The 23,939-nt window shown below is 44.1% G+C and overlaps 1 protein-coding gene across 1 annotated transcript in view; it reads right to left on the minus strand.

The window, feature by feature from the left end:
- Positions 1–4,190: 4,190 nt before the first annotated feature.
- tatdn2 (TatD DNase domain containing 2) overlaps positions 4,191–23,939 on the minus strand; it is a 33,195-nt gene continuing 13,446 nt past the window's right edge. Inside the window, 6 exon segments of the mRNA XM_078210144.1 lie at positions 4,191–4,256; positions 7,414–7,455; positions 7,458–7,593; positions 21,177–21,304; positions 23,518–23,718; positions 23,721–23,850. Of these exon segments, the coding sequence (XP_078066270.1) occupies positions 4,191–4,256; positions 7,414–7,455; positions 7,458–7,593; positions 21,177–21,304; positions 23,518–23,718; positions 23,721–23,850 (703 nt within the window).

Raw genomic sequence — 23,939 nt, forward strand, 5'->3', positions numbered from 1 at the left:
AAGATCAGGGTCACATGGGAATGTAGAGGTGCATATACTGGATACTGGATAGGATCTACAAAGGCACTGATAAAATGTCAGAAAGACAGAAAGACATGGCAGAAAGAGATGATAGCTACCGGAGCACCATCCATACCACAGCATACTGTTGGAGCAATCAAGAATGTCATCTTTTATCTGAAAAGTGAAACACGCAAGAGCTACAATAATCTCCACAGTAAGAGTTCGGCTTGCTGAGCAAGCAATTCCTGAAATAATACAGTACGTGACAATGGAACCCAATTCTCTTCCAGAGAATTTAAAGAATTAATGGAAGAGTATGAGTTTATCATCACCTTATTACCCAAGTGTTTATAGAAAGATATGTCCAGCCAAAAGAACCTCAAGAAATCCTGAGACAAAATAAGACCCAAGCTATGCTTTATTGTCACCCTGATCAAGCCTGATATGAAATTGCCTGCAGAACTGCTGAGTGGAAGTACATATAAGACAACTCTAACAAACAAGAAACTTCCTCCAAGTGACCAGGAGGGAAAAAAAAACAGCTGATGCATAGGTAGGAGGTCGACACTTCAACAAACCTGCCAAATCCCTGCCTAATTTGTTGAAAGGACAAACTGTATAAGATCCAATCATGATAATCTGAAATACAGCAAAAGGTGTTGATCAAATCGAGACTGAAGGTCACACATCATGGAGAACGGTAAGCACATAAGAAGGAACAGAGTCCATACTCGACCTATCCCTGAGCTGGAGAAGCAGGCAAAACTACCAGCAACATCACTAACCAGTGAGACAACATCAGCAGCATCACCAACAAGCAGTGAAATATCAACGTCAAGTGATATAACATAGGTAACATCAAGGCACGATTTCTATAATATAAGGAACAACACACACAACATCACCAATGTAGCATGCCAATTCATTCACTGGGAGCAATGAACTGTCCCCATTACGTGTGCAAATGTGTGTGTGTATGTGTGTGTGTGGAGTCTTGGACATAAGCATTGGTGAACATATATGAATGACAGGAGTAGTCATTGTCTATAGCTCTGTGGCATGGCAGACTGGAACTAGTCATGTCTCTTCGTACCTGGTTCAATACAAACTGAGACAAGACTGCAATTTCAGAATTAATTGTTGTAACTTTTAATTTTAGTCGCAAACTAATAATAAAACTGGTAGCCAGAAACAAATCTCGAGATGTTAGGTTTGTATCCATAAACATCTTAACATTTAAAATCTTAATTTGCAAAGTTGAAAAATCCTTCAGAAATGTAACTCCGTCATCTTGTAAATTTAGTAAACCATTGAAATAAACATTGCAGTATCCAATATTCAAAACTGGCAAAGATCATGCAGTGTTCAATTTTAAAAAGATCTAAATTAGTCATGATAAATGTAACCTGGAAAATAACATTGGATACTTGATGAATGAAAGTGTATCAATGATCTTATAGGACCCTTACAATTTAAGAGATAATTAACTGGGATTACATTAGTTGATTTTTCAGATTTTATATATAGCTTGGGTGTTTTTTCTCAGTGTCGAAAGAACTGTGGAGACTTTCATAGCTTTCTGTCTAGCAATTTCCATGACAGTGTACAAGGCAAGTCCTGGATGGGAATAGAATAGACCCACTTGGAAATCTGAAAAATACAAATAAAGACTGTTTTTTGGTTAAAATACCCGCTTTCAGCACTACAAAGTGAATAAGACATACCAGTATCTCATTAGTTAAAAGTTCTAAAACAATTCCAATTTTGTGACAAAAGAATTCTCTATCTTCTAGGATCTTGCATCTTTCCTGGCTCCATACATTTTGAAAGGTTTCTAGAAATCTTGGTCTAGCAAATTGTTAGAAAGTACACTGGAGGAACTTGGGGTTAATGGGCATCCTGTTTTCCCCATTTTCTATGTAGGGAATTGCTTAGTATTCACTTGGGTTCTGTCATTTGGCACAGCATGGCCAAGTAGTCAACTGACTATTTAGAGCTCAAAACATATTTGAGAGTGCACAGATTGGTGCGAAACTGAATAATTAGGACCAGGAAGACCCAGGTTAAATTCTCCTTCACCCCCTTAAATTCAAGGCAAAAAGGTTTGTGGACAGCTTTCTCATCCTGTTGCCAATTGAGGCCCTTAGGTGGGCAATTAGCGCCCACATAAGGGCCTCTTCTTGCCCCATTAATCCAGCAGTGGGTGAAGGCACTTGCAATACATGAAGCACGAAAAGCAAACCTGTGCAGGGTTGCTTGTGCCTCCCACTGGCTTGGGGTGGGGGAGAGGTGCCCTCATTCAAAGGCACTTAGTATCTAATCAAGGAACCCACCCTGGGAAGAAAATTCCTGCTGAAAACCACCCCCTGCCCTTTGTCGTTCCCCCCTTCCTCTGCACCCCACACTGTGTACCCCTATTCCTGTCATCACTCACCTGTGGCCTGAGATCCAGCACCAATACAAGGTCTTGAGTGACTGCCATACTGTAAACAGCCACTATCTACCCAGTGGTGCTGCCTTTCAAGAAAGTTGCCAGTCTGATTGGTCAGCAGCTCTCTGGGGACAGGACCTCCACCCCCTAGGGCCTTGACCCTGGGCAAGGTCCACCACAGTTCAGTTCATTGCCTAAGCGGCAATTAAATTTATCAGGCTTTTCCCAAATGAGGCAATGAGGGATTCCAGCTGGCCCTCTAGTTGGTGGACAAAATCCTCGTCACCTCCATTAAATCCAGTCTGTAGAGTCTGATGAGTGATTTTTCTCATATACGTGTTTAAAATTTAAGTCTCAAACTTTCAGCTGTTTAAGGTTATAGTGGCAAGTGCTTTGGTTCACCCGACAAAAAAAGACTGTAACCAAGCAAACGTACCTTGTCAACAGATGCACACACAGCCCATGTGGGAGAGTCTGGGACCAGATTTCAGAGTAAAGAGTTGCACATGAGATGAGTGTAATGTTCTAACTATAATAGGAGTTGTGGGTTTTAAACAAAAAGAAAAAAGACATGGTTTGCACACATAGATTCAAAGTAACACACAACAGGTTTATACTAGGACCACTTGCCTGTACAAAGTACAAACTGAAACTAAAAGCAGGAGCCTCAATGACATCACCATAAAATCATGTGTCCTGCCCTTAAAGCAATCATGCAACGACTTAAATATATAACATTCCTTCCTTTTACCTCCATGGTCTTGACAACAAATTACTACGACATTATACATAGGATCAATAATACTCGAGACATAATACTATGCATCATTAATCATTATGCACAATCAGTAAGAAATTCAATCAGGAGGATATCTATTCCTCTTTGGTTGTCCATGATATTCTGGAATTTGGCTGCCCTTGACCTTAGAAATATGATTTGGAACTTCAGTAGACACTTCTTCCCTTGAACTAATTCTGCTTCACTTTTACTTGGTATAACAGTATAGTCACAATCATCAAGCAACTCAGACAGATTCAACTAAGTCTTGTATAGTAGTATGCACAACACTAGGAACTAAAGAAATTGGTACTTCTGGCAGACTGAGATAACAATTGGTCACATTTCCCATGACTGTTTCAAACATTGCAAATTATGCAATGCCTTCAATAATGTAGCTAAATTAGGAACAAATTACTAATCCTAGAAAGGACCTCAATTGTGTTGCGGCTCGGTGGCACAATGGTTAGCACTGCTGCCTCACAGCACTAGAGATCTGGATTCGATTCCCGGCTTGGGTCGCTGTCTGTGTGGAGTTTGCATGTTCTCCTCATGTCTGCAGGGGTTTCCTCTGGGTGCTCCGGTTTCCTCCCACACTCCGAAAAATGTGCGGGTTAGGTGGATTGGCCATGCTAAATTCTCTGTCAGTATACCCGAACAGGCGCTGGAGTGTGGTGACTAGGGAATTCATTCGAGTGTTAATGTAAGCCTACTTGTGACTGATAAATAAGCAAAAAAAAATTTGTTGGACGTGGTGCTTCTAAAATCAGTCCCATTTCTTAGTTGCTTTATGTAGGCCTTTACTGTCAATAAAGTGATCCAAATAATGGACTGATGTCTCGAAAGTCATACTTTTCTTTCTTGATATGCAGACCATGTGCTTGAAGACGTTCCAATGTTGCCTCTAAATTATTCACGTACTCCTGTTCACTAGACCCTGCAATTAGAATATCACCATAACACCGTACGCCAGAGAGATCACTTAAAATCTGATCCATCAATGTTTGGAGTAGGACTGGTGCGGATGTTATTCCAAAAGGCAATCTTTTATAACAAAAAAGATCTTAATGAGTAATGATGGCAAGCAACAGTTGCGATTCAGGGCTACATTTATCAATATGTTTGTGAAAGATCAATCTTGCTCAATTTCTGCCCACCTAATAACCCAGAAAACAAATCTGCAATTAAAGTAACAGATATTGATCAACATACAACACTACATTTATGGTTGCTTTTAAATCACTACAAATATGAACTGAAGCATCTGGTTTCATGACAGGTACAATGGGGGTAGCCCAGTCACTCATTGTAACTGGCTCTAACACACCAGTGTTAACAAGTCATACCAACTCTTCTTCAACCTTGGGATGAATTGCATATGGCACCACTCTTCCTTTGAGACTTTTTGGTTGACTATAAGGCTTTATCTTGAGTTTCACTCAAACTCCCTTCATTGAGCCAAGTCTCTCTTGAAGACACTTTTGTATTTATCCCGAAGGTGCAGGAGGTCTGTTAATCTGTTGACAGCACTACAGTTAAGCTTTATCTTCTCCAATCATGATCTCCCAAATAGAACTGGAAAATTACCATGAACCACATGATGAGGTAACTCCGCTGTTTCTTCATTCAACTCTACATTGTTAACCTTTAATGGAACCATCTCTTCTGTGTATGTCCTTAAAATCATATCAGCTGGCTTTAAAGGAAGATGCTTCAGCTTTTGTTGGTATGTAGTCTCAGGAATTGAAGATACAGCAGCATCAATATCAGCCTCCATCCTAATAGGTTATCCACTTAACTTCAGATTCAACCAGAATCTAGATGATTCATCCTGTATGTATAAAATGTTCAATTGGAGCTCATCATATTGCTGGACATTCTCATCTTCACAGTCGTAATTCTTCCATGTAGTCAATTCTTTTTGTAGAATGTAACTTGTTGTTCTTCTGGAAAGTTTTCAGATTCTTCTTCGGAATATCCTTCTCAGGGGAAGCTGGCCTCCCCAACAAGCTTTTGCGATGTGACACATTTTGTCACAATTCTTGCTTTGACAGTTCTTGCTCCAACGTTCACTCACTCAATGGCCTATTTTGGCACATCTGTGACATGCTTGTTGCTGTTTTGACTTCTTATGGGCAGTTCCCAACTTGTGGATCTTCATTCTTGCACCAAATTGTGAAGCCTCTTAGCAGCCAGTTCCATCAACACTGATCTCTACTGCTGTCTTTCAAGTCAAAGCATGTTCAGTAAGCAATCTTCTTTGAAAAGCCTCATTTTGGAGACCACAAACTAGACGATCTTGAAGAATATCTTCTAATGACTCACCAAACTCCCAATGTTGTGCCAGTCTTTGTAAGGTTGCCACAAACCTAGCAATGTTTCACCTTCCACTTGACTCCTTTGGTGGAACCCGAACCGTTCCGTGATGAACAATGCTTTTCAGGGATCTTTGTCAAGTCATCATAAGTTTTGGTTCCTAGCTTTGCTAGATGAATCAAGCTCTGGAGCAAATTGAAGGTTTTACTTTCTATTGTACTGAGGATAGCTGGTGTAAGCATCATGTTTGCAATTTTATTTGCTTGTACAAAGTACCGAAAACGCTCGGCATAAGAACTCCATGATTCATTTCCTTTATTGAAAGGTCCCATGGAACCTAACTGACCTGTCATTTCTCTTGCAGGCACCTCATATATATTTTTTAATTTACTGTCTTCCCAGTGCTCCCCTTTTTACCCTGGAGACCGTTGACTTGATGTTTTTTTTTCAAACGGCCCCAGCCATACAGCAAAGCATCCCTTCTGTTTAAATATGCCAGACATTGCTTGGAATCTCACCTTTCTCTGATTGGAAAACCTCCCTCTTTTAAAACCACATAGAGAGCTTCCAACTGTTTCTTTTTACTTGGACTTCTATCACTGACACTTCAATCTTTAATCCTGTTGCTGCTTTTTCCCATCCTTCTAATAGTCAAAGTGCAAGAACCCACAATGTTTTTTTTCTTCTACCTCGGATGTTTTCTTAATGAAACAAAATCCCAACTTGTTGTCAATTTTCTTTTTGTAATGTCCTAACTATGTTCAGGGTTTTAGGTTTTAAACAAAAATAAAAAGATGTGTGCACACATAGATTCAAAGTAATGCATGACAGATTTATTCTAGGGCCTCTTGCCTGTATAGAGTATAAACTGAAACCAAAAGCAGGAGCCTCTGAAACACCCCAATGACATCACCATCAAATCATGTGACTTGCTCTTAAAGCAATCAGGCAACTACTTAAATATAGAACAATGAGGAGGAATTTCTTCTCTCAGAGGGTAGTGAATCTGTGGAATTCTTTAATGGAGAGGGTTGTAGAGGCTGGATCATTAAGTATATTCAAGGCTGAGATAGACATATTTTTAATCAGTAAGGCAATCAAGGGTTATGGGGATAAGACAGGAAAGTGGAGTTGAGGATTATCACATCAGATCAGGCATATCTTATTAAATGGCTGAGCAGACTCAATGGATCACATCACCTACTTATGCTCTTATATCTTATGGTATTATGTGTGATCATAACTGCTCTTTCATCTATGGTACTCAAGCTATCCCAATGTGAAAGTGTTTGCCAATTTAAGTTTAGTTCCTGGCGGGCCATTTGACCGAATCTCATTCGGAGCAGGTCAAAGAATGACTGATATGGAAATGCCACCCTGGTTTCACACGAAAAACCTTGAAGCTGGGACAAAAAGCATGTTGTTCAGGCCAAGGGAAGGTAATTTTATCCTCTACCTTACCAAAGCTGTGCGCAGCCTGACAAAGATTTATGCTGAGATGAAGCATTACCTGGCACCAAGAATGCTGGATAATGAAGGAAATTATGAAACAATTTTCCTTTCTACACTATTTTATCCAGAAGGACTCATGTGTTATAGCATTTCCTCTGATTGAATCATTATTTTCAACAACCATTTTCTGAGTCTAGCCTCACTATTTTCACAGCTGTAGCTGTTCACTGTAACATTCAATGAATTCTATACTGTAAGCAAAGTATCCAAAATTTTGCTGTATTTTGTGTTTTACAATCTTTACTAGATTTCATAAAGCTAATGGCTAAATGATTGATATATATATATTCCGATGTGTAACTAGCAGTTGGTTAGATATTTTGGAACTATTATTACATCATGTTAGGAGACAATAGAAACAGAACACACTGACCCCTCTAGGTAAGAAGTATGGTGCATCAGTTTCTATGATCCTCTCCTCTCTATTGGGATTCTTCTTACTGCTTCCTTGGTCACAACAGCAGTTGGGTAGGTTAACAGGGCTGCGAATCCAAATTTGAAAATTCCTGTAGAAATGGTTCAATACTTTCACAATGGCATGTAAAAGCAATGCCTGCAGAATGAAACATTCAAACTTAAAATTAAAACCGTGCCATATTCTCCCTTTAAAAAATATATATAATGACAGGAACACAGCCAGTTCATTCTTGGTATCTTCTTGATATCTTCTAGAAACCAGCAACACAGCCACCTTGGAACATAACCAACTTGTTCACCCAGCTAGCAGAAGAAAAAAATTAAAAATAATTGTTTTCGGTCAAGCTCACTTTGACTTTACAGGACAAAATCTATTTTACTGTAATATCAGTTCATCTTTTATAATACTGCTTATAGCCAGCTGGTCCAGCACCTGGAGTACGGTTCTTGAAATAACAAAAAAATGCTGGAAATACTCAGATGTGGCAGCATCTGTGGAGAGAGGAACAAGGTTGGAATTCTCCCATGGCCCCACTGGTGGGTTCAATGGCAAGCAGGGGCTGGGGTGAGTGGGTGGATAGTCAGAGAATTCAACAGCAGTCCAAAAATTGATTTTATCCTGGCAGTAATTTCCCACAGGATCTTCCACTGACTGCTATGGTGGATCGGTAACCTACTGAAAGCTGGCACGAAACCTACTGAAAGCCAGCATCCTGCTCATGGAATGCAGATGAAGGCCTGACTGAAATCTTTCATCCACACAATGCCAGTGAGAAAACGCACAGGTCCAGAAAAAGGCTGGAGCGACATGGTGTACAGAAGTCGGAACTCACCTGAATAATGCCTGGGGCTGCTTCCTAAGTTTGGGTTGGAGGTCACCAGCAACCCCGGACCCCAGCACATCACAGTAGTTGGCGGGGGGGGAAGAATACAGGTGGATAAATTTTAAAGTTTATTTATATTCACAAGTAGGCTTACATTAACACTGCAATGAAGTCACAGTGAAAATCCCCTAGTCGCCACACTCGGGCGTCTGTTTAGATACACTGAGGAAAAATTTAGCATGGCCAATGCACCTAACCACTATGTCTTTCGGACTGTGGGAGGAAACCGGAGCACCCGGAGGAAACCCACGCAGACGCGGAGAGAATATGCAGACTTCGCACAGTGACCCAAGCCGGGAATCGAACTCAGGTCCCTAGTACTGTGAAACAGCAGTGTTAACCACTGTGCCGCCCAGTCTGTGTCACTGAGGAGGTCCATCTTCCAGTCTCAGAGTTCCTAGAGATCCATCTCCTGTTCAGGATGTCCATATTCTTTGTTCAAGGGTGGATCAGTGATGCTGGGTGCCTTTTAAATATGCCAGCCCCACCACGGAATATGGTACTAAACCCCCGGATGCATAATTAATGAGATTGGGGCCGGAAGATATGGCGCGGTTTCCTGCTGGCTTCTGCAGTGGCAAACACTCCCCATTCCCACCACGGTACATAGTCCAGGTGGGGAGAATTCCGCCCAGAGTTAAACTTTCAGGTTAATGACTTTTCATCGGAATTGGAAAATGTTAGATACACTGGGGGAAAAGAGAGGGGCTGGGTAAGGGACAGAAAGGAAGATCTTTAATAGGGTGGGGTGGTTGACAGGAGAGATTAAACAACAGAAGATGGTGCCAGATCACAAGGAGTGGTGGTGGGACAAGTAAAGAAACAAAAAATGTATTTAGAGAAGTTGTGAATAGCAGAATCATGAACAACTACTGCCCAGAAACAGAAAGATCAAGAGAATAAAACTAAAACAGCCAAGAGTAAAGAAACAAAAGGGGGGCATAAGTTAATGCTGTTGCAATCCAAACTCACCTGTGGTTCTCCCAGCAAATTGTAACACAGCAGGTTTACTGCAGCATTTCATCACATCCTTTAAGAGGGAGCTGATCAGTTTTTGACTTGGGCAGGGATCACATTATATAGGAGGAATATGGATTACCAGGTAATGTTAATCCCTTGACTGGTTTTGCTGAGGGGAAGTTTCCAGAATATCTTTTCCACACTTTGGACTATTTTCTTTTTGCCTCTCTGTAGCAGAGGGTATAAAAATCTCTGTTTTTGAGACTATTAAAACAAGTTGATTAGTTTAAAATAGGGACCATAGTGTCCCTATTTATAGGTATCAAAGGTACCACAATGTGCCTCACTTATATATCACACAAAGAAATTGTCTTTATAAGCATATCATTTTTGAACAAGTATTATGGATTTAAACTGAATTGATAAATGTGAGGTGATTCATTTTGGTAGGACAAATTTAAATGTGGATTACAGGGTCAAAGGTAGGGTTCTGAAGACTGTGGAGGAACAGAGAGATCTTGGGGTCCATATCCACAGATCTCTAAAGGTTGCCAGTCAAGTGGATAGAGCTGTGAAGAAGGCCTATAGTGTGTTAGCTTTTATTAACAGGGGGTTGGAGTTTAAGAGCCGTGGGGTTATGCTGCAACTGTACAGGACCTTGGTGAGACCACATTTGGAATATTGTGTGCAGTTCTGGTCACCTCACTATAAGAAGGATGTGGAAGCGCTGGAAAGAGTGCAGAGGAGATTTACCAGGATGCTGCCTGGTTTGGAGGGTAGGTCATATGAGGAAAGGTTGAGGGAGCTAGGGCTGTTCTCTCTGGAGCGGAGGAGGCTGAGGGGAGACTTAATAGAGGTGTATAAAATGATGAAGGGGATAGATAGAGTGAATGTTCAAAGACTATTTCCTCGGGTGGATGGAGCTATTACAAGGGGGCATAACTATAGGGTTCGTGGTGGGAGATACAGGACGGATATCAGAGGTAGGTTCTTTACGCAGAGAGTGGTTGGGGTGTGGAATGGACTGCCTGCAGTGATAGTGGAGTCAGACACTTTAGAAACATTTAAGCGGTTATTGGATAGGCACATGGAGCACACCAGGATGATAGGGAGTGGGATAGCTTGATCTTGGTTTCAGATAAAGCTCGGCACAACATCGTGGGCCGAAGGGCCTGTTCTGTGCTGTACTGTTCTATGTTCTGTTCTATGTTCTATCTATGCTTGTGAGCTTTGGCCAACAAGCAATTTACCCCTTAGCATAATGGGAAATAAGTTTAATTAGACAGACCACATTCTTTTGGAACAATGAAGGATAGAGCATATACCCTATTATCAGGGGCAGGCCAGGCAGCTAGCTACAAGCAACCAAGGTTATTGAAATGATTGGAGGATTCAGCTTTAGTTGTAATGAATAGAACAAGAACAAAGAACAATACAGCACAGGAACAGGCCCTTCGGCCCTCCAAGCCCGCGCCGCTCCCCGGTCCAGGATTGAATCCTGAATCCAGGATCCCCGCCCAATTTTCCAGCCTATCTACATACTAATATCCTATCCACCGAGCTGTCCCTCACAGCTACGATGCTTTGTTCATCACAACCTAGTAACTCACCCCCACCCCCCCATTCCAGACCATGTGATCTCCAGGGAGAGGCGAAAACCCAGAGTGAAAACCCCAGGGCCAATATGGGGAAAAAAAATCTGGGAAATTCCTCTCCGACCCCCTGAGGCGATCGAAACGAGTCCAGGAGATCACACTGGCCCTGATCGGAAAATGCTTCCCAACCCTATTCATTTCCACTTCCACGAACACCATATGAATTCCCTGCCCCCGAGACAGGTTCCCAACTATCCGCAGTCTCGCTCTGTACTGGCACCAGCAAGATGATCATAGAATGAAGCCTTGAAACGAGAAACAAAGAACAATTAGCCCGCGCCGCTCCCTGGTCCAAACTAGACCACTCTTTTGTATCCCTCCATTCCCACTCCGTTCATATAGCTGTCTAGATAAGTCTTAAACGTTCCCAGTGTGTCCGCCTCCACCACCTTGCCCGGCAACCCATTCCAGGCCCCCACGACCCTCTGTGTAAAATATGTCCTTCTGATATCTGTGTTAAACCTCCCCCCTTCACCTTGAACCTATGACCCCTCGTGAACGTCACCACCGACCCGGGGAAAAGCTTCCCACCGTTCACCCTATCTATGCCTTTCATAATTTTATACACCTCTATTAAGTCTCCCCTCATCCTCCGTCTTTCCAAGGAGAACAACCCCAGTTTCCCCAATCTCTCCTCATAACCAAGCCCCTCCATACCAGGCAACATCCTGGTAAACCTCCTCTGTACTCTCTCCAAAGCCTCCACGTCCTTCTGGTAGTGTGGCGACCAGAACTGGACGCAGTATTCCAAATGCGGCCGAACCAACGTTCTATACATCTGCAACATCAGACCCCAACTTTTATACTCTATGCCCCGTCCTATAAAGGCAAGCATGCCATATGCCTTCTTCACCACCTTCTCCACCTGTGACGTCACCTTCAAAGATCTGTGGACTTGCACACCCAGGTCCCTCTGCGTCTCTACACCCTTTATGGTTCTTCCATTTATCGTGTAGCTCCTCCCTACATTATTCCCACCAAAATGCATCACTTCGCATTTATCAGGATTGAACTCCATCTGCCATTTCCTTGCCCAAATTTCCAGCCTATCTATATCCTTCTGTAGCCTCTGACAATGTTCCTCACTATCTGCAAGTCCTGCCAGTTTTGTGTCGTCCGCAAACTTACTGATCACCCCAGTTACTCCTTCTTCCAGATCATTTATATAAATCACAAACAGCAGAGGTCCCAATATAGAGCCCTGCGGTACACCACTAGTCACAGGCCTCCAGCCGGAAAAAGACCCTTCCACTACCACCCTCTGTCTTCTATGACCAAGCCAGTTCTCCACCCATCTAGCCACCTCCCCCTTTATCCCATGAGATCCAACCTTTTTCACTAGCCTACCATGAGGGACTTTGTCAAACGCTTTACTAAAGTCCATATAGACAACATCCACGGCCCTTCCTTCGTCAACCATTTTGGTCACTTCTTCAAAAAACACCACCAGGTTAGTGAGGCATGACCTCCCTCTCACAAAACCATGCTGACTATCGTTAATGAGTTTATTCCTTTCTAAATGCGCATACATCCTATCTCTAAGAATCTTCTCCAACAACTTCCCCACCACGGACGTCAAGCTCACCAGCCTATAATTTCCCGGGTTATCCTTCCTACCCTTCTTAAATAACGGGACCACATTGGCTATCCTCCAATCCTCTGGGACCTCACCTGCGTCCAGTGACGAGACAAAGATTTGCGTCAGAGGCCCAACGATTTCACCTCTCGTCTCCCTGAGCAGCCTTGGATAGATTCCATCAGGCCCTGGGGATTTGTCAGTCTTTATATTCTCTAACAAACCTAACACTTCCTCCTTTGTAATGGAGATTTTCTCCAACGGTTCAACACTCCCCTCAGAGACACTCCCAGTCAACACATCCCTCTCCTTTGTGAATACCGACGCAAAGTATTCATTTAGGATCTCCCCTACTTCTTTGGGCTCCAAGCATAAGTCCCCACTTTTGTCCCTGAGAGGTCCGATTTTTTCCCTAACAACCCTTTTGTTCCTAACGTATGAATAAAATGCCTTGGGATTCTCCTTAATCCTGTCTGCCAAGAACATTTCGTGACCCCTTTTTGCTCTTCTAATTCCCCGTTTGAGTACTTTCCTACTTTCTTTGTACTCCTCCAGAGCTCCCTCCGTTGCAATAGTTGCAATTCAACCTCCACTGCTAAAGGGACAGAAAACAGACTAGAGAAAACAAATCCCTTCTGATTCCCAGGGCTGCAGGTATTAAGAATGACCCTTGAACCTACCGGATTTGTATTGGTAAGGTGACTAGGAAACAGGTGGAAGAACCTCTGGGTTTGGTTTACCAATGAATTCCTAATTCTGCTGGAAGGTAGAATGCTATTGGCCAAAGTAAATAACATGTATTAATGTAACTGGACCGAGCAGCTTGGATGACAGGTTGGGTGGGAGGATTAAGTCTTCAGAAATGTATAGCTGTTGTGCTCATGTGATGTAAGGTCAGAGAAAAGTTGGAATCCTCTGGTTATCTCCCTCCCAACGCCTTGGTCAAATAAAGAACGTCCTTAACCGCAAAAGTCTGTGTTTGCTGAGATCGGCTGAATACAAGACCTCCAGTGGGACGCCCTGAGAAAATCCCCTTAGTTCTCCCAGGAGATTACAGGGGAGAAGGCAGGAGATTCTAGTTGTGATGCTCCAGACATCATGAGTGGGGCAGGCTTGGTGGACCAGCTGACTATCATTTTTACAGGTTCATACAAGACTGCTTGACGTAAAAGTATCACAATTTATTGGTAATGTCAGAATGAACAGTAGGATAAATCTCTTTGAAAGATGCCATAGCAGCATCTATTTCAAAAAGAACTGCAAATCCATTGAGTGAAGTAAGGCAGAGAAAAACAAAATCTTATAATCATATAAATAAATAAGAAAATGGATAGTGTTACAATATAAGTTTGCTGTCTGTATGACAGGAACATTATGGGAGCGATTTTACCATTTTGATTCCAAGTGCTGAAAAAAGTTTATTCAGTTCAATGAAATTAAAATATTGACATGTTAGAATCAAAAACATTACAAATTAACAACATTCAGACAAACATCCAATTAAGACAAGACAAATCTCATTTTGGCCAAAATGGGAGATCAATAGATCCACCCACACAGCTAATGCACGAGCAGCTTTCACAAAGGATCTCAGATTTCATGCCAAAGAGCAGAATTGGTTATAGTTTTCATTATCAGATTAATCAGCCCAGTAATTAATTAAAAGCAATTTCATTCATTCACTGTTCTGTCAATCTAACAATGGCATGTCCTTCAATTAATCATATTTTGACACCTTCAAATATTGATCTGCCATTCGTCTGTCCGCTTTACGGAAAGTCTCTCCCAAAAATGACTTCTTATGACTCAGCATTTCCCCAACCAGCTTAAACCAGCTCTAATATCAAAATACACCTTTATCTTTTGGTGTTATCACCTGGCCTGGGTAATTTACTTTGTTGCATAATTTGTGCCTGACTTGTGCTGATATCTTTCATGAAAACATCTTTCATTTTACAAATTCATTTCTTAGAGACATTCTTAAGATGTTATTTAAATATTTTGTATTCTTGTCAAACCACATATTAAAACATTAGCTGCTAAATATCCTCACGTTGGGTATTTAGAATTCATCAGAATTCTCAACTACATGGGTGTAATTCAGATCCAACTTAGAAACCTGTTCTCAGGCACACTTAAGGCCCGGTTTTACCATCTCGGGTGCGAAAACTTGGTAAAGTCGGGTGTGAGGCGATTAGTGCGATCCGCACCCATGCAGATGCCCACTTTACCAAGGCCCGAAAATGGCCACGATCAGAACAGCTCTCGAAACGGGCGCAATGGCGATTTAAATGCATTTGCATGCATTTAAATTGAATTAATGAGCTGCCCGCCCAACTTTACCAGCACTTTCCCCCTTTACCACCGTGTTCGCCCCTCCAGGGAGGCGGGTCAGATCATTCTCATGGTGGGGGGGAGGGGGGGGGGCGATCATTCTCTGTGGGGGCCATCACTCCTGCTTTTCGCTCCCGGGCCGTTTTATCCACTTTTTGCGGCCCTTGAGTGATCTGACATGGGCGCATTTTTCAATTTTATTTTTCACAGTACATGCGCAGTACAAAGCTCTGATCGGAGCTGTAGTATTTTGGGTGCGATAAGCCCCGCCCACAGCGTGATTCAGACTCACGATTTCTTTTTAGGATGAATGCATTTGGGGGCGCCTGAGAGCAGTTTTCCAAGTCAGATCTGTATAGTGCCCAGATTCAGCACCGAGAATCAAAATAGTAAAATCGGACCCAATGAGATGGATGCCCAATCTTACCAGCATTTCCCTCTTTACCATCACGTTCGCCCGTCCAGATTCGGCGTGAAACAGCCATGCTCGGCAAAAGTCTGTTTCGGGCACTCCAGCTTCTGAAGAGGTAACTCAGAGCTTCCAACAGCTCTCTAACTCAGATCGGTGGTGGGGGTGGGGGGAGGGAGGCGGGTCAAACGTATCTCTGGTGGCGGGGGGGATGGGGGGGGGAAGAAGGAGGGAAGCCCGATCATTCTCTGGTGGTGGGGGAAGGCCAGATGGTTCTCTGGTGGGCGGGGGGGTGGGGGGGGGGAGACAGGGGTGGGACAGGGAGGCCCGATCACTCTCTGGTGGGAGTGGGGGGAGGAAGCCAGATGGTTCTCTGGTGGGGTGGTGGGGGAGGAGACCAGATCATTCTCTGGTGGAGCGGGAGGGAGGAGGAAGCGGGTCAGATGTACCTCTGGTGTTCGGGAGGTGTGTGGGGGGGGGGGGGGGAAGGGCGCGGGGAGAGAGGAGGGAGGCCCGATCATTCTCTGGTTGGGGGGGGGGAGGGTGGTGAGGGAGGAGGAGGCCAGATGCATTAAATGCATTTTAAATACATTTAAATCACCATTGCGCCCATTTTGGGCGTGGTTCGGATTGCGGCCATTTTCGGCCTTTGGTAAAGTGGGCATCTGCCCGAAAATGGGCGCAATGCAATGGTAAAATCGGGCCCTATAATACAAACACATGAATAAACCAAATTTTCTGAATCTCATGTGGTTAAGATATTCAGAAAGGATAAATGGTTAATAGCCTGACACGGTACAAGATGAGACCTGTAATTACATTTAGCACATGGTGCCAATAACCACAGACTGTCCACATAAAATCAACAGCAACAAAATAACCAATCTGACCACTGTGGAGGCTAACTAGGAAACTTTGCAGTGACTTAATTTCCGATAGGAACATCTCTCATTTTTTGTTGGCTTGCACTATGATGCGCGATTAAATCACTCGGGAGGCTAGATCGTACCCGGGAAATAAAGGCTTTTATTAGTAACAAGAATGGAGCAGACTATATAACAATACAATCCCAGACTAAAGGGTCGCCAGGCAGTGCAGTGACCTTTATACTCCTCCAGGTAGGCGGAGCCAACTGGAGTGTACCACAGAACAATATCAACAGGTAGAACACCCCAACCCTAACCCCAACAGTGACAACAGTAACATATGTACAAGTACCCATAGTGCTGACCATCTATGGTTCAGTACCCATAGTGGTAACCATTTATGGTTCACCACATTCACCCCTCCTTTAAAACAAAGGCCGGCGGGGCAAAAACAGAACGAACTGTCCATATATTCACATGTTCAGTCGGATTGGAGGACCGCACCGTCTCTGCGACCTCCTCAACACTGGCGGTAGCGCCGGTTCTGGTGACCGTGATGACCCTCTCTCCAAGGCGGTGTCCATGACTCCTCCAGTTCCTCACGGACAGGTGGACCACGAGGTGGCGACAATCTCCTGGACTTGAGCATGCCTCGAGGTGGCGACAATCTCCTGGATTCAGGCAAGCTGTACACGAGAGTAAGAGGATTAAGTGGTGGTCCCGATACTGCCCGCGCCGTGTCAGGAGGGGAGATAAAGGTCAAGGGGTCCCTAACCAGGGGTGTGGGAGCGACAGGGGTTTCCAAGTCCCCTGCAGGCGCCAGATCTCGAATAGAGACCGTGTCCTCTCGCCCGTCAGGATATGCCACATAGGCATATTGAGGGTTGGTGTGGAGGAGATGGACCTGTTCAACCAAAGGGTCGGACTTGCGGGTCCTAACATGCCGCCGCAGGAGGACCGGTCCTGAGTACATCAACCAAGACGGCAATGAGGTCCCAGAGGAAGACTTCCTAGGGAAGGAAAACATCCGCTCATGTGGAGTAGCGTTGGTTGCCGTACACAGGAGGGACCGGATGGAATGGAGCGCATCAGAAAGTACCTCTTGCCAACGGGAGACTGGAAGACCCTTAGACCTCAACGCCAGTAAGACAGCCTTCCAGACTGTAGCATTTTCTCTTTCAACCTGCCCGTTACCCCTGGGGTTGTAACTCGTAGTTCTACTTGAGGCAATCCCCTTTGAGAGCAGGTATTGCCTCAAGCCGTCACTCATAAACGACGAGCCCCTATCGCTGTGGATATAACAGGGATAACCTAACAGGGTGAAAAGATCCCGCAATGCTTTGATAACTGTGGCAGCGGTCATGTCTGAACAGGGAATGGCAAAAGGGAATCGGGAGTACTCGTCAACCACGTTGAGGAAGTACACATTCCGATCTGTCGAAGGGAGGGGGCCCTTGAAGTCCACACTCAATCTTTCAAAAGGGCGAGTGGCCTTAATGAGGTGTGCCCTGTCAGGTCGGTAGAAGTGCGGTTTGCATTCAGCACGTACCTGGCAGCTTCGGGTTAATGACCTAACATCATCCACTGAGTAGGGTAGATTCCGGGCCTTTACGAAATGGAAGAGCCGAGTGATCCCCAGATGGCAGAGATCATTGTGGAGGGCCTGTAACCGATCCTCCTGCACACTTGCACATGTTCCACGCGACAGGGCGTCTGAGGGCTCATTGAGTTTCCCCGGACGGTACATGATATCATAGTTGTAGGTAGAGAGTTCGATTCTCCACCTCAAGATTTTATCATTTTTGATCTTACCCCGTAACGTGTTGTTGAACATGAACGCCATGGACTGCTGGTCCGTGAGCAGGGTGAATCGTTTTCCCGCCAAGTAATGGCGCCAATGCCGGACGGCCTCCACAATGGCCTGAGCCTCTTTTGCCACCGCGGAGTGCCGAATTTCAGGGCCTTGGAGGGTGCGAGAGAAAAAGGCGACGTGCCTGCCCGCCTGGTTAAGTGTGGCGGCCAGGGCGAAATCAGATGCATCACTCTCCACCTGAAAGGGGATGGACTCATCGACAGCGTGCATCGTGGCTTTCGCAATGTCAGCTTTTATCCCTTCAAAGGCTAAGCGAGCCTCTGCTGCCAGGGGAAAAGAGGTAGACTTTATGAGCGGACGGGCTTTGTCCGCATAATTGGGAACCCACTGTGCGTAGTATGAAAAGAAACCTAAGCATCTTCTCAGTGCTTTGATGCTAGTGGGTAGGGGAAGTTCAAGGAGGGGACGCATATGGTCTGGATCAAGGCCAAGGACCCCGTTTTCCACCACGTATCCGAGAATTGCTAGTCGGCGCTTACTAAATACACACTTCTCCCTGTTGTAGGTCAGATTCAGGCGAGACGCAGTGCGTAAAAATCTAAGGAGATTGGCATCGTGGTCCTGCTGGTCATGGCCGCAGATAGTGACGTTGTCCAGGTACGGGAAGATAGCCCGTTGTCGTCCACCATTCGGTCCATTGCACGCTGGAAGACCGAAACCCCATTCGTGACGCCAAAGGGGACCCTTAAAAAGTGGTAAAGACGACCATCCGCCTCAAAGGCCGTATATTTTCGGTCCTCTGGGCGAATGGGGAGCTGGTGGTAAGCTGACTTCAAGTCAATGGTGGAGAACACCCGGTACTGCGCAATCTGGTTGACTATGTCAGATATGCGCGGGAGAGGATACGCGTCCAGCTGCGTGTATCTATTAATGGTCTGACGATAGTCTATGACCATCCGGGGTTTGTCTCCAGTTTTAACCACCACGACTTGCGCTCTCCATGGACTAGTGCTAGGTTGAATGATCCCTTCCCTGAAGAGCCGCTGAACTTCAGATCGAATAAAGATCCGATCCTCAGCGCTGTAACGCCTGCTCTTAGTTGCGATGGGCTTGCAGCCTGGCACGAGATTCTCGAATAAAGATGGTGGGGTGATTCTGAGTGTCGAGAGGCTACACGTGGAGCGCGCTGGGCAATTTGGAGGCTGCTGTTCTCCCACTGAAAGTGGAGGGAGTGGCCCATCGTACTGCAGGGTTACACTCCTCAGGTGGACCATAAAGTCTAGTCCCAGGAGTATCGGAGCACAAAGGTGCGGTAACACGAGGAGCCTGAAGTTCTCATAAACTGTGCCCGCACCGTTAGGTTGACCACGCAGCTCCCAAGCACGGTAACAGATCGGGACCTCGACGCCATCGAAACTGTCTGTCTGACAGTCCGTACTCGGAGACCGCACCGTTTCACGGTGTCAGGGTGAATGAAACTCTCCGTGCTCCCGCTGTGAAACAAACAATGTATTAGGCGTCCATTTACCTCTATGCCCATCATGGACTTGTCGAGTCTGTGAGGCTTGGCCTGGTCCAGGATGATTGACGCCACCGTTGGGTCTTGAGTGCAACTGCAGGCTGCTGAGATGGTTGATGATGATGACCCCTGCTGGTCATCTGCGGTCGGTGCCAACCAAAATGGCTGCGCCCATGGATCGCACGTGGTCGGTGGCGCTAAAAGTGGCGGCCCCTGCAGGTCGCACGCGTCTTGCGTCTTCGTCGTCAGGAATGGCGGCGCTCGAGAATCGCACGTGGTGGAAGACCTCGAAGAAGCTGGAGACAAGGAGACAGGCTCTGGAGAATCACACGCCGCGCTGCTAAGCTTCGAGGGTGGTTTAGCCCTGCATACTTTGGCATAATGCCCTTTCTTCCCACACGCGGAGCAAAATACCATTCTGGCTGTACATCGCTGCCAAGGGTGTTTCGCCAATCCACAGAAATAGCACCGCGGGCCTCCTGGAGCTGCTGCCGTTGTCAGGTCCGAGGTTGAAAGCACAATCGTGCAGTTTTTTGGAGCCGCTGGGTAGAGTTGAGTCGGTGGCTGTACTTGCCACGATGTTCCCACGTGGTCGGTGGGGTAAGTTTCTAGACTTCTGGAGGCTGTTTCCATCGTGTCAGCCAATTCCACCGTCTTAGCTAGGTCTAGGTTACCTTGCTCTAGCAGCCGCAGGCGAATATAAGATGAGCCGATTCCCGCCACGAACGCATCTCGGATCAAGTCGTTAGTATACTGGGCCGCCAACACTGGCTTGCAGTTGCAGGCTCTGGCTAGCTGCTGAAGTTCGCGCAGGTACTGTCCTGTCGTTTCGCCGGGCTGCCGCCGTCGAGTGGCTAGAAGGTGTCGAGCATGAATCTCGCTTGGCGGTTTGTTGTACAGTTTCTTAAGTAGTTCGATGGCCCCTTTGTAGTCTTGGGCATCGCGGATTGATGAGTATACAGTGTCGCTTACCCTTGCGTGGAGGACCCGCAGTCTATCGGCGTCGTTTTGAATGGCTGTTGAGGCATCGATATAGTCTTGAAAACACTTTAACCAATGGTCGAAAGTGTTCGGCGCTCCCGCTGCACATGGCTCTAAGGTAAGCCGATTGGGTTTCAACATTTGCTCCATGGTTTTATTTTACCAAAATTGTTACTCATAAAATTGATGCGCGATTAAATCACTCGGGAGGCTAGATCGTACCCGGGAAATAAAGGCTTTTATTAGTAACAAGAATGGAGCATACTATATAACAATACAATCCCAGACTAAAGGGTCACCAGGCAGTGCAGTGACCTTTATACTCCTCCAGGTAGGCGGAGCCAACTGGAGTGTACCACAGAACAATATCAACAGGTAGATCAGCCCAACCCTAACCCTAACCCCAACAGTGACAACAGTAACATATGTACAAGTACCCATAGTGCTAACCATCTATGGTTCAGTACCCATAGTGGTAACCATCTATGGTTCACCACACACTACAGGACACAGATCACTGCAGAAGCTTGTGGTTGAACTGAAAATACATGAACCAGCACACAGGCATAGTGCTTGTGCATTAAAATGCATTATAACGAACAGGTGCTAGAAGGCTAGAGATCATTCATACATTTGGGAACCTACACACACTCATGATTTTAAACAGGAGGTTAAAATTAACCTTCTTAAAAGTCAAAGCCCAAGTAGAATCATCATTTTACCTATGAATCATGTGTTCCTTTGGGACATTGGTTTTCGTTATCTCAAGGAGCTCTTGGTCAGCATCCCTGCAATGTATGACAAGAGGCTTCTTTAATGCCACTGCCAGCTTTAGCTGTCTCTCAAAGACCTAGGAAAACAAGGATGTATTTATTGATAATTATTAAGCTCCCTCCACAACCCCAGCCCTCAAAGCATCAATGATATATTGTTGAAGATACTGTTTTTTGGACAAAATGTTGACTTGAAGTTTTACCTGCCTGCTCAGGCAACTGGAAGAGATGCCTATGGTACTATTTGAAGATCAGGGGAGATCTACCAGTGTTCTGGCTAACAATTATCATTCACTCAGTGGTAAAGGCACTAATCTCAACTGCTATTATTGGGACTTTGTTGAGCAAAAATTGGCTGATAGGTTTGCATTCAAAACACCAGTAAATAATTGGTTATAAAATATTTTGAGACATCCTGAAGAGGTGAAAGGCAGTATATAAATGCAAGTTCATTCTTTGCTTCCCTCAAAGACAAAAAGACCCAAACTCCATTGGTTCAGAATTTCAACTTGAAGTTTCAGCTATTTAAAAACTCTATAATGTATCATGCATTGCATTTGTCCATAGCAGCTGGAAATCCTCAGCACTGACAGCCCAAGTGAAATTTCCAAGCCCCTGACCAGCATGGCAGATTGCAAGTTTTTTCAAACATTGAACAAGAATGAAAGCTTAATGATTTTATTTTAGAATGGTGAAATGTATGTTGTGAAGAAATCAGTTAAAATCAGTGTGAAGGAAGTCATTGAACAATATGCTAGTTGGTGTTTCCAAATTCTATGCTTAGGGGAAAAAAAGTTACTCAATTGGTGATGCTTTCTCATTGCTGCCTGGAAATGAGGTTAACTAAACATTAAAATAAAAACAGAAAATGTTAGAAATACTCATCAGGCCTGGCAACATCTATGGAGAAAAATGGCTAATGTTTCAGATTATTAACTTTTCACGAGATCAGGAACATGTTAGACATGTCATAGGTTCTAAGCAAGTACAGGATGTATGGAAAATACAAGAGAAGGAGCAAAAGTATATGATAGGGTGGAAGTTAGGAAAAAATTGAATGACAACAGGAATGATGATGCAAGCAAAAGGGATTGTAACGGGACAAAAAAAACAGAAGATGAACCTTAAGGAGCTGAAAAATGACAAAAACAATAACCAGCAACTACTATTTAACTGATTTTTTTTATTGCAATAGGAAATTATTTTGTGTGCAATAGGAAATTAAAGCCAATCTACATGGTTGACATCAGATTACTTATGAGCTAGACGCAGATAGTTTCTGTGCAGATTTGTGACTTTGAGATATAATAACAATTTGCACCTTAATATAGCGAAAGAACCCAAAACGCTTAGGAAGAGCATAATCAGTGAATCTAATTTTTGTTACCAAGCCATAAAAAGAGACAAAGGAACAAATGACCAAGAACTTTATCAAAGAGGTAGGTTTTAAGCAGCATCTTATAAGGAGGAAAGAAAGAGATAGGCAAATTAGGAGAAGTGGAGGGGCTTAGGAAGGGAATTCCAGAGTATGGAGCCTACACAGTTGAAGACATGGCTGTTAATGATAAAGCAATTAAAATCAAAAAGAATGCACAAGTGGGCATAAATGGAGGTGCACAGAGATCTAAGGCTTACAAGGGATGGAGAAGATTACAAAGAGAGTGAAGACATGGAGCAATTTGTAAACAAGGATGAGGATTTAAAATTGTGCTGTCGTTGGACCAGGACACACTGTAGGTTAGCAAGCATAGGGCGTTGGGCAAATCAAACTTTGTGTGACTTGAGATACAGCGTGCAGAGACTTGGGAATGCACAAGTTCATGCAAGATAAAAGATTGGAGGCTGGCCAGGAGAACATTGGAATGGTCAAGGCTAGACGTAACAAAGATATGAATGAAGGTTTCAGCAGATGACACCATTATTATTGGTAATGTGACTCAATCATCTCTGAAGATTAACTCAATGATGTAATGCATGAACTACAAGGGTTTGGTCACTCACATCTGACACTGGCCAAATAACAAATTCCCCTAACTAAGATTAACAAACTTTACCCATGTAATCTCCAGACTATTCATAAATACTTATTTTTTAAAAAGGATCACCTGTATTGATGATATTGCTGCCTCATAATTAAACTGTTTCAATAATTAATTCAAATAAGTACTGACAAACATTTATTAGATTTTAAAGGCACTATTTCCTCACATCTTTAATGCTACAATTCAGTTACTGTTATTGTATAGTTTACCACATAATAAATGAATTGTCCTTCTTCCAATATACATACCTGTTTTTGTTTGACAATGCCTGTTGAACACCTATAAGAATAGTCCTATCCCATCTCATCAAAAATGACAGCTTTAGGGTGTCTGAGTGCTTGGATAATCGCTTTCTCCTGTAAATTTGTGTAGTAATGGGCAAAATGTGGATGGCAGCCAAAAGCACCCCATACAAGTGGCTCATCCAGTAAATTTTCCCATGAGTTTCCAAAACCAGATTGCGACGGTCACAGAAATCTGTGATACACCCATGAAACTCCACTGTAAATCTGCTGTCGTAAACTTTCATAAACTTGGCAAAGGTTCCATTGAAGGACAACTTAGAGAACAAAACATCCAAGCTTTATAAATGTTGCCCTTTGGTAATTTAGCCCCCAGTTTTCTTGCCAATAATTCTCCGAATTATCAGCCAAAGCTTCTGAATCTTCTA

The sequence above is a fragment of the Mustelus asterias genome, chromosome 3, assembly GCF_964213995.1.
Source record: "Mustelus asterias chromosome 3, sMusAst1.hap1.1, whole genome shotgun sequence".
Lineage (NCBI taxonomy): Eukaryota > Metazoa > Chordata > Chondrichthyes > Carcharhiniformes > Triakidae > Mustelus > Mustelus asterias.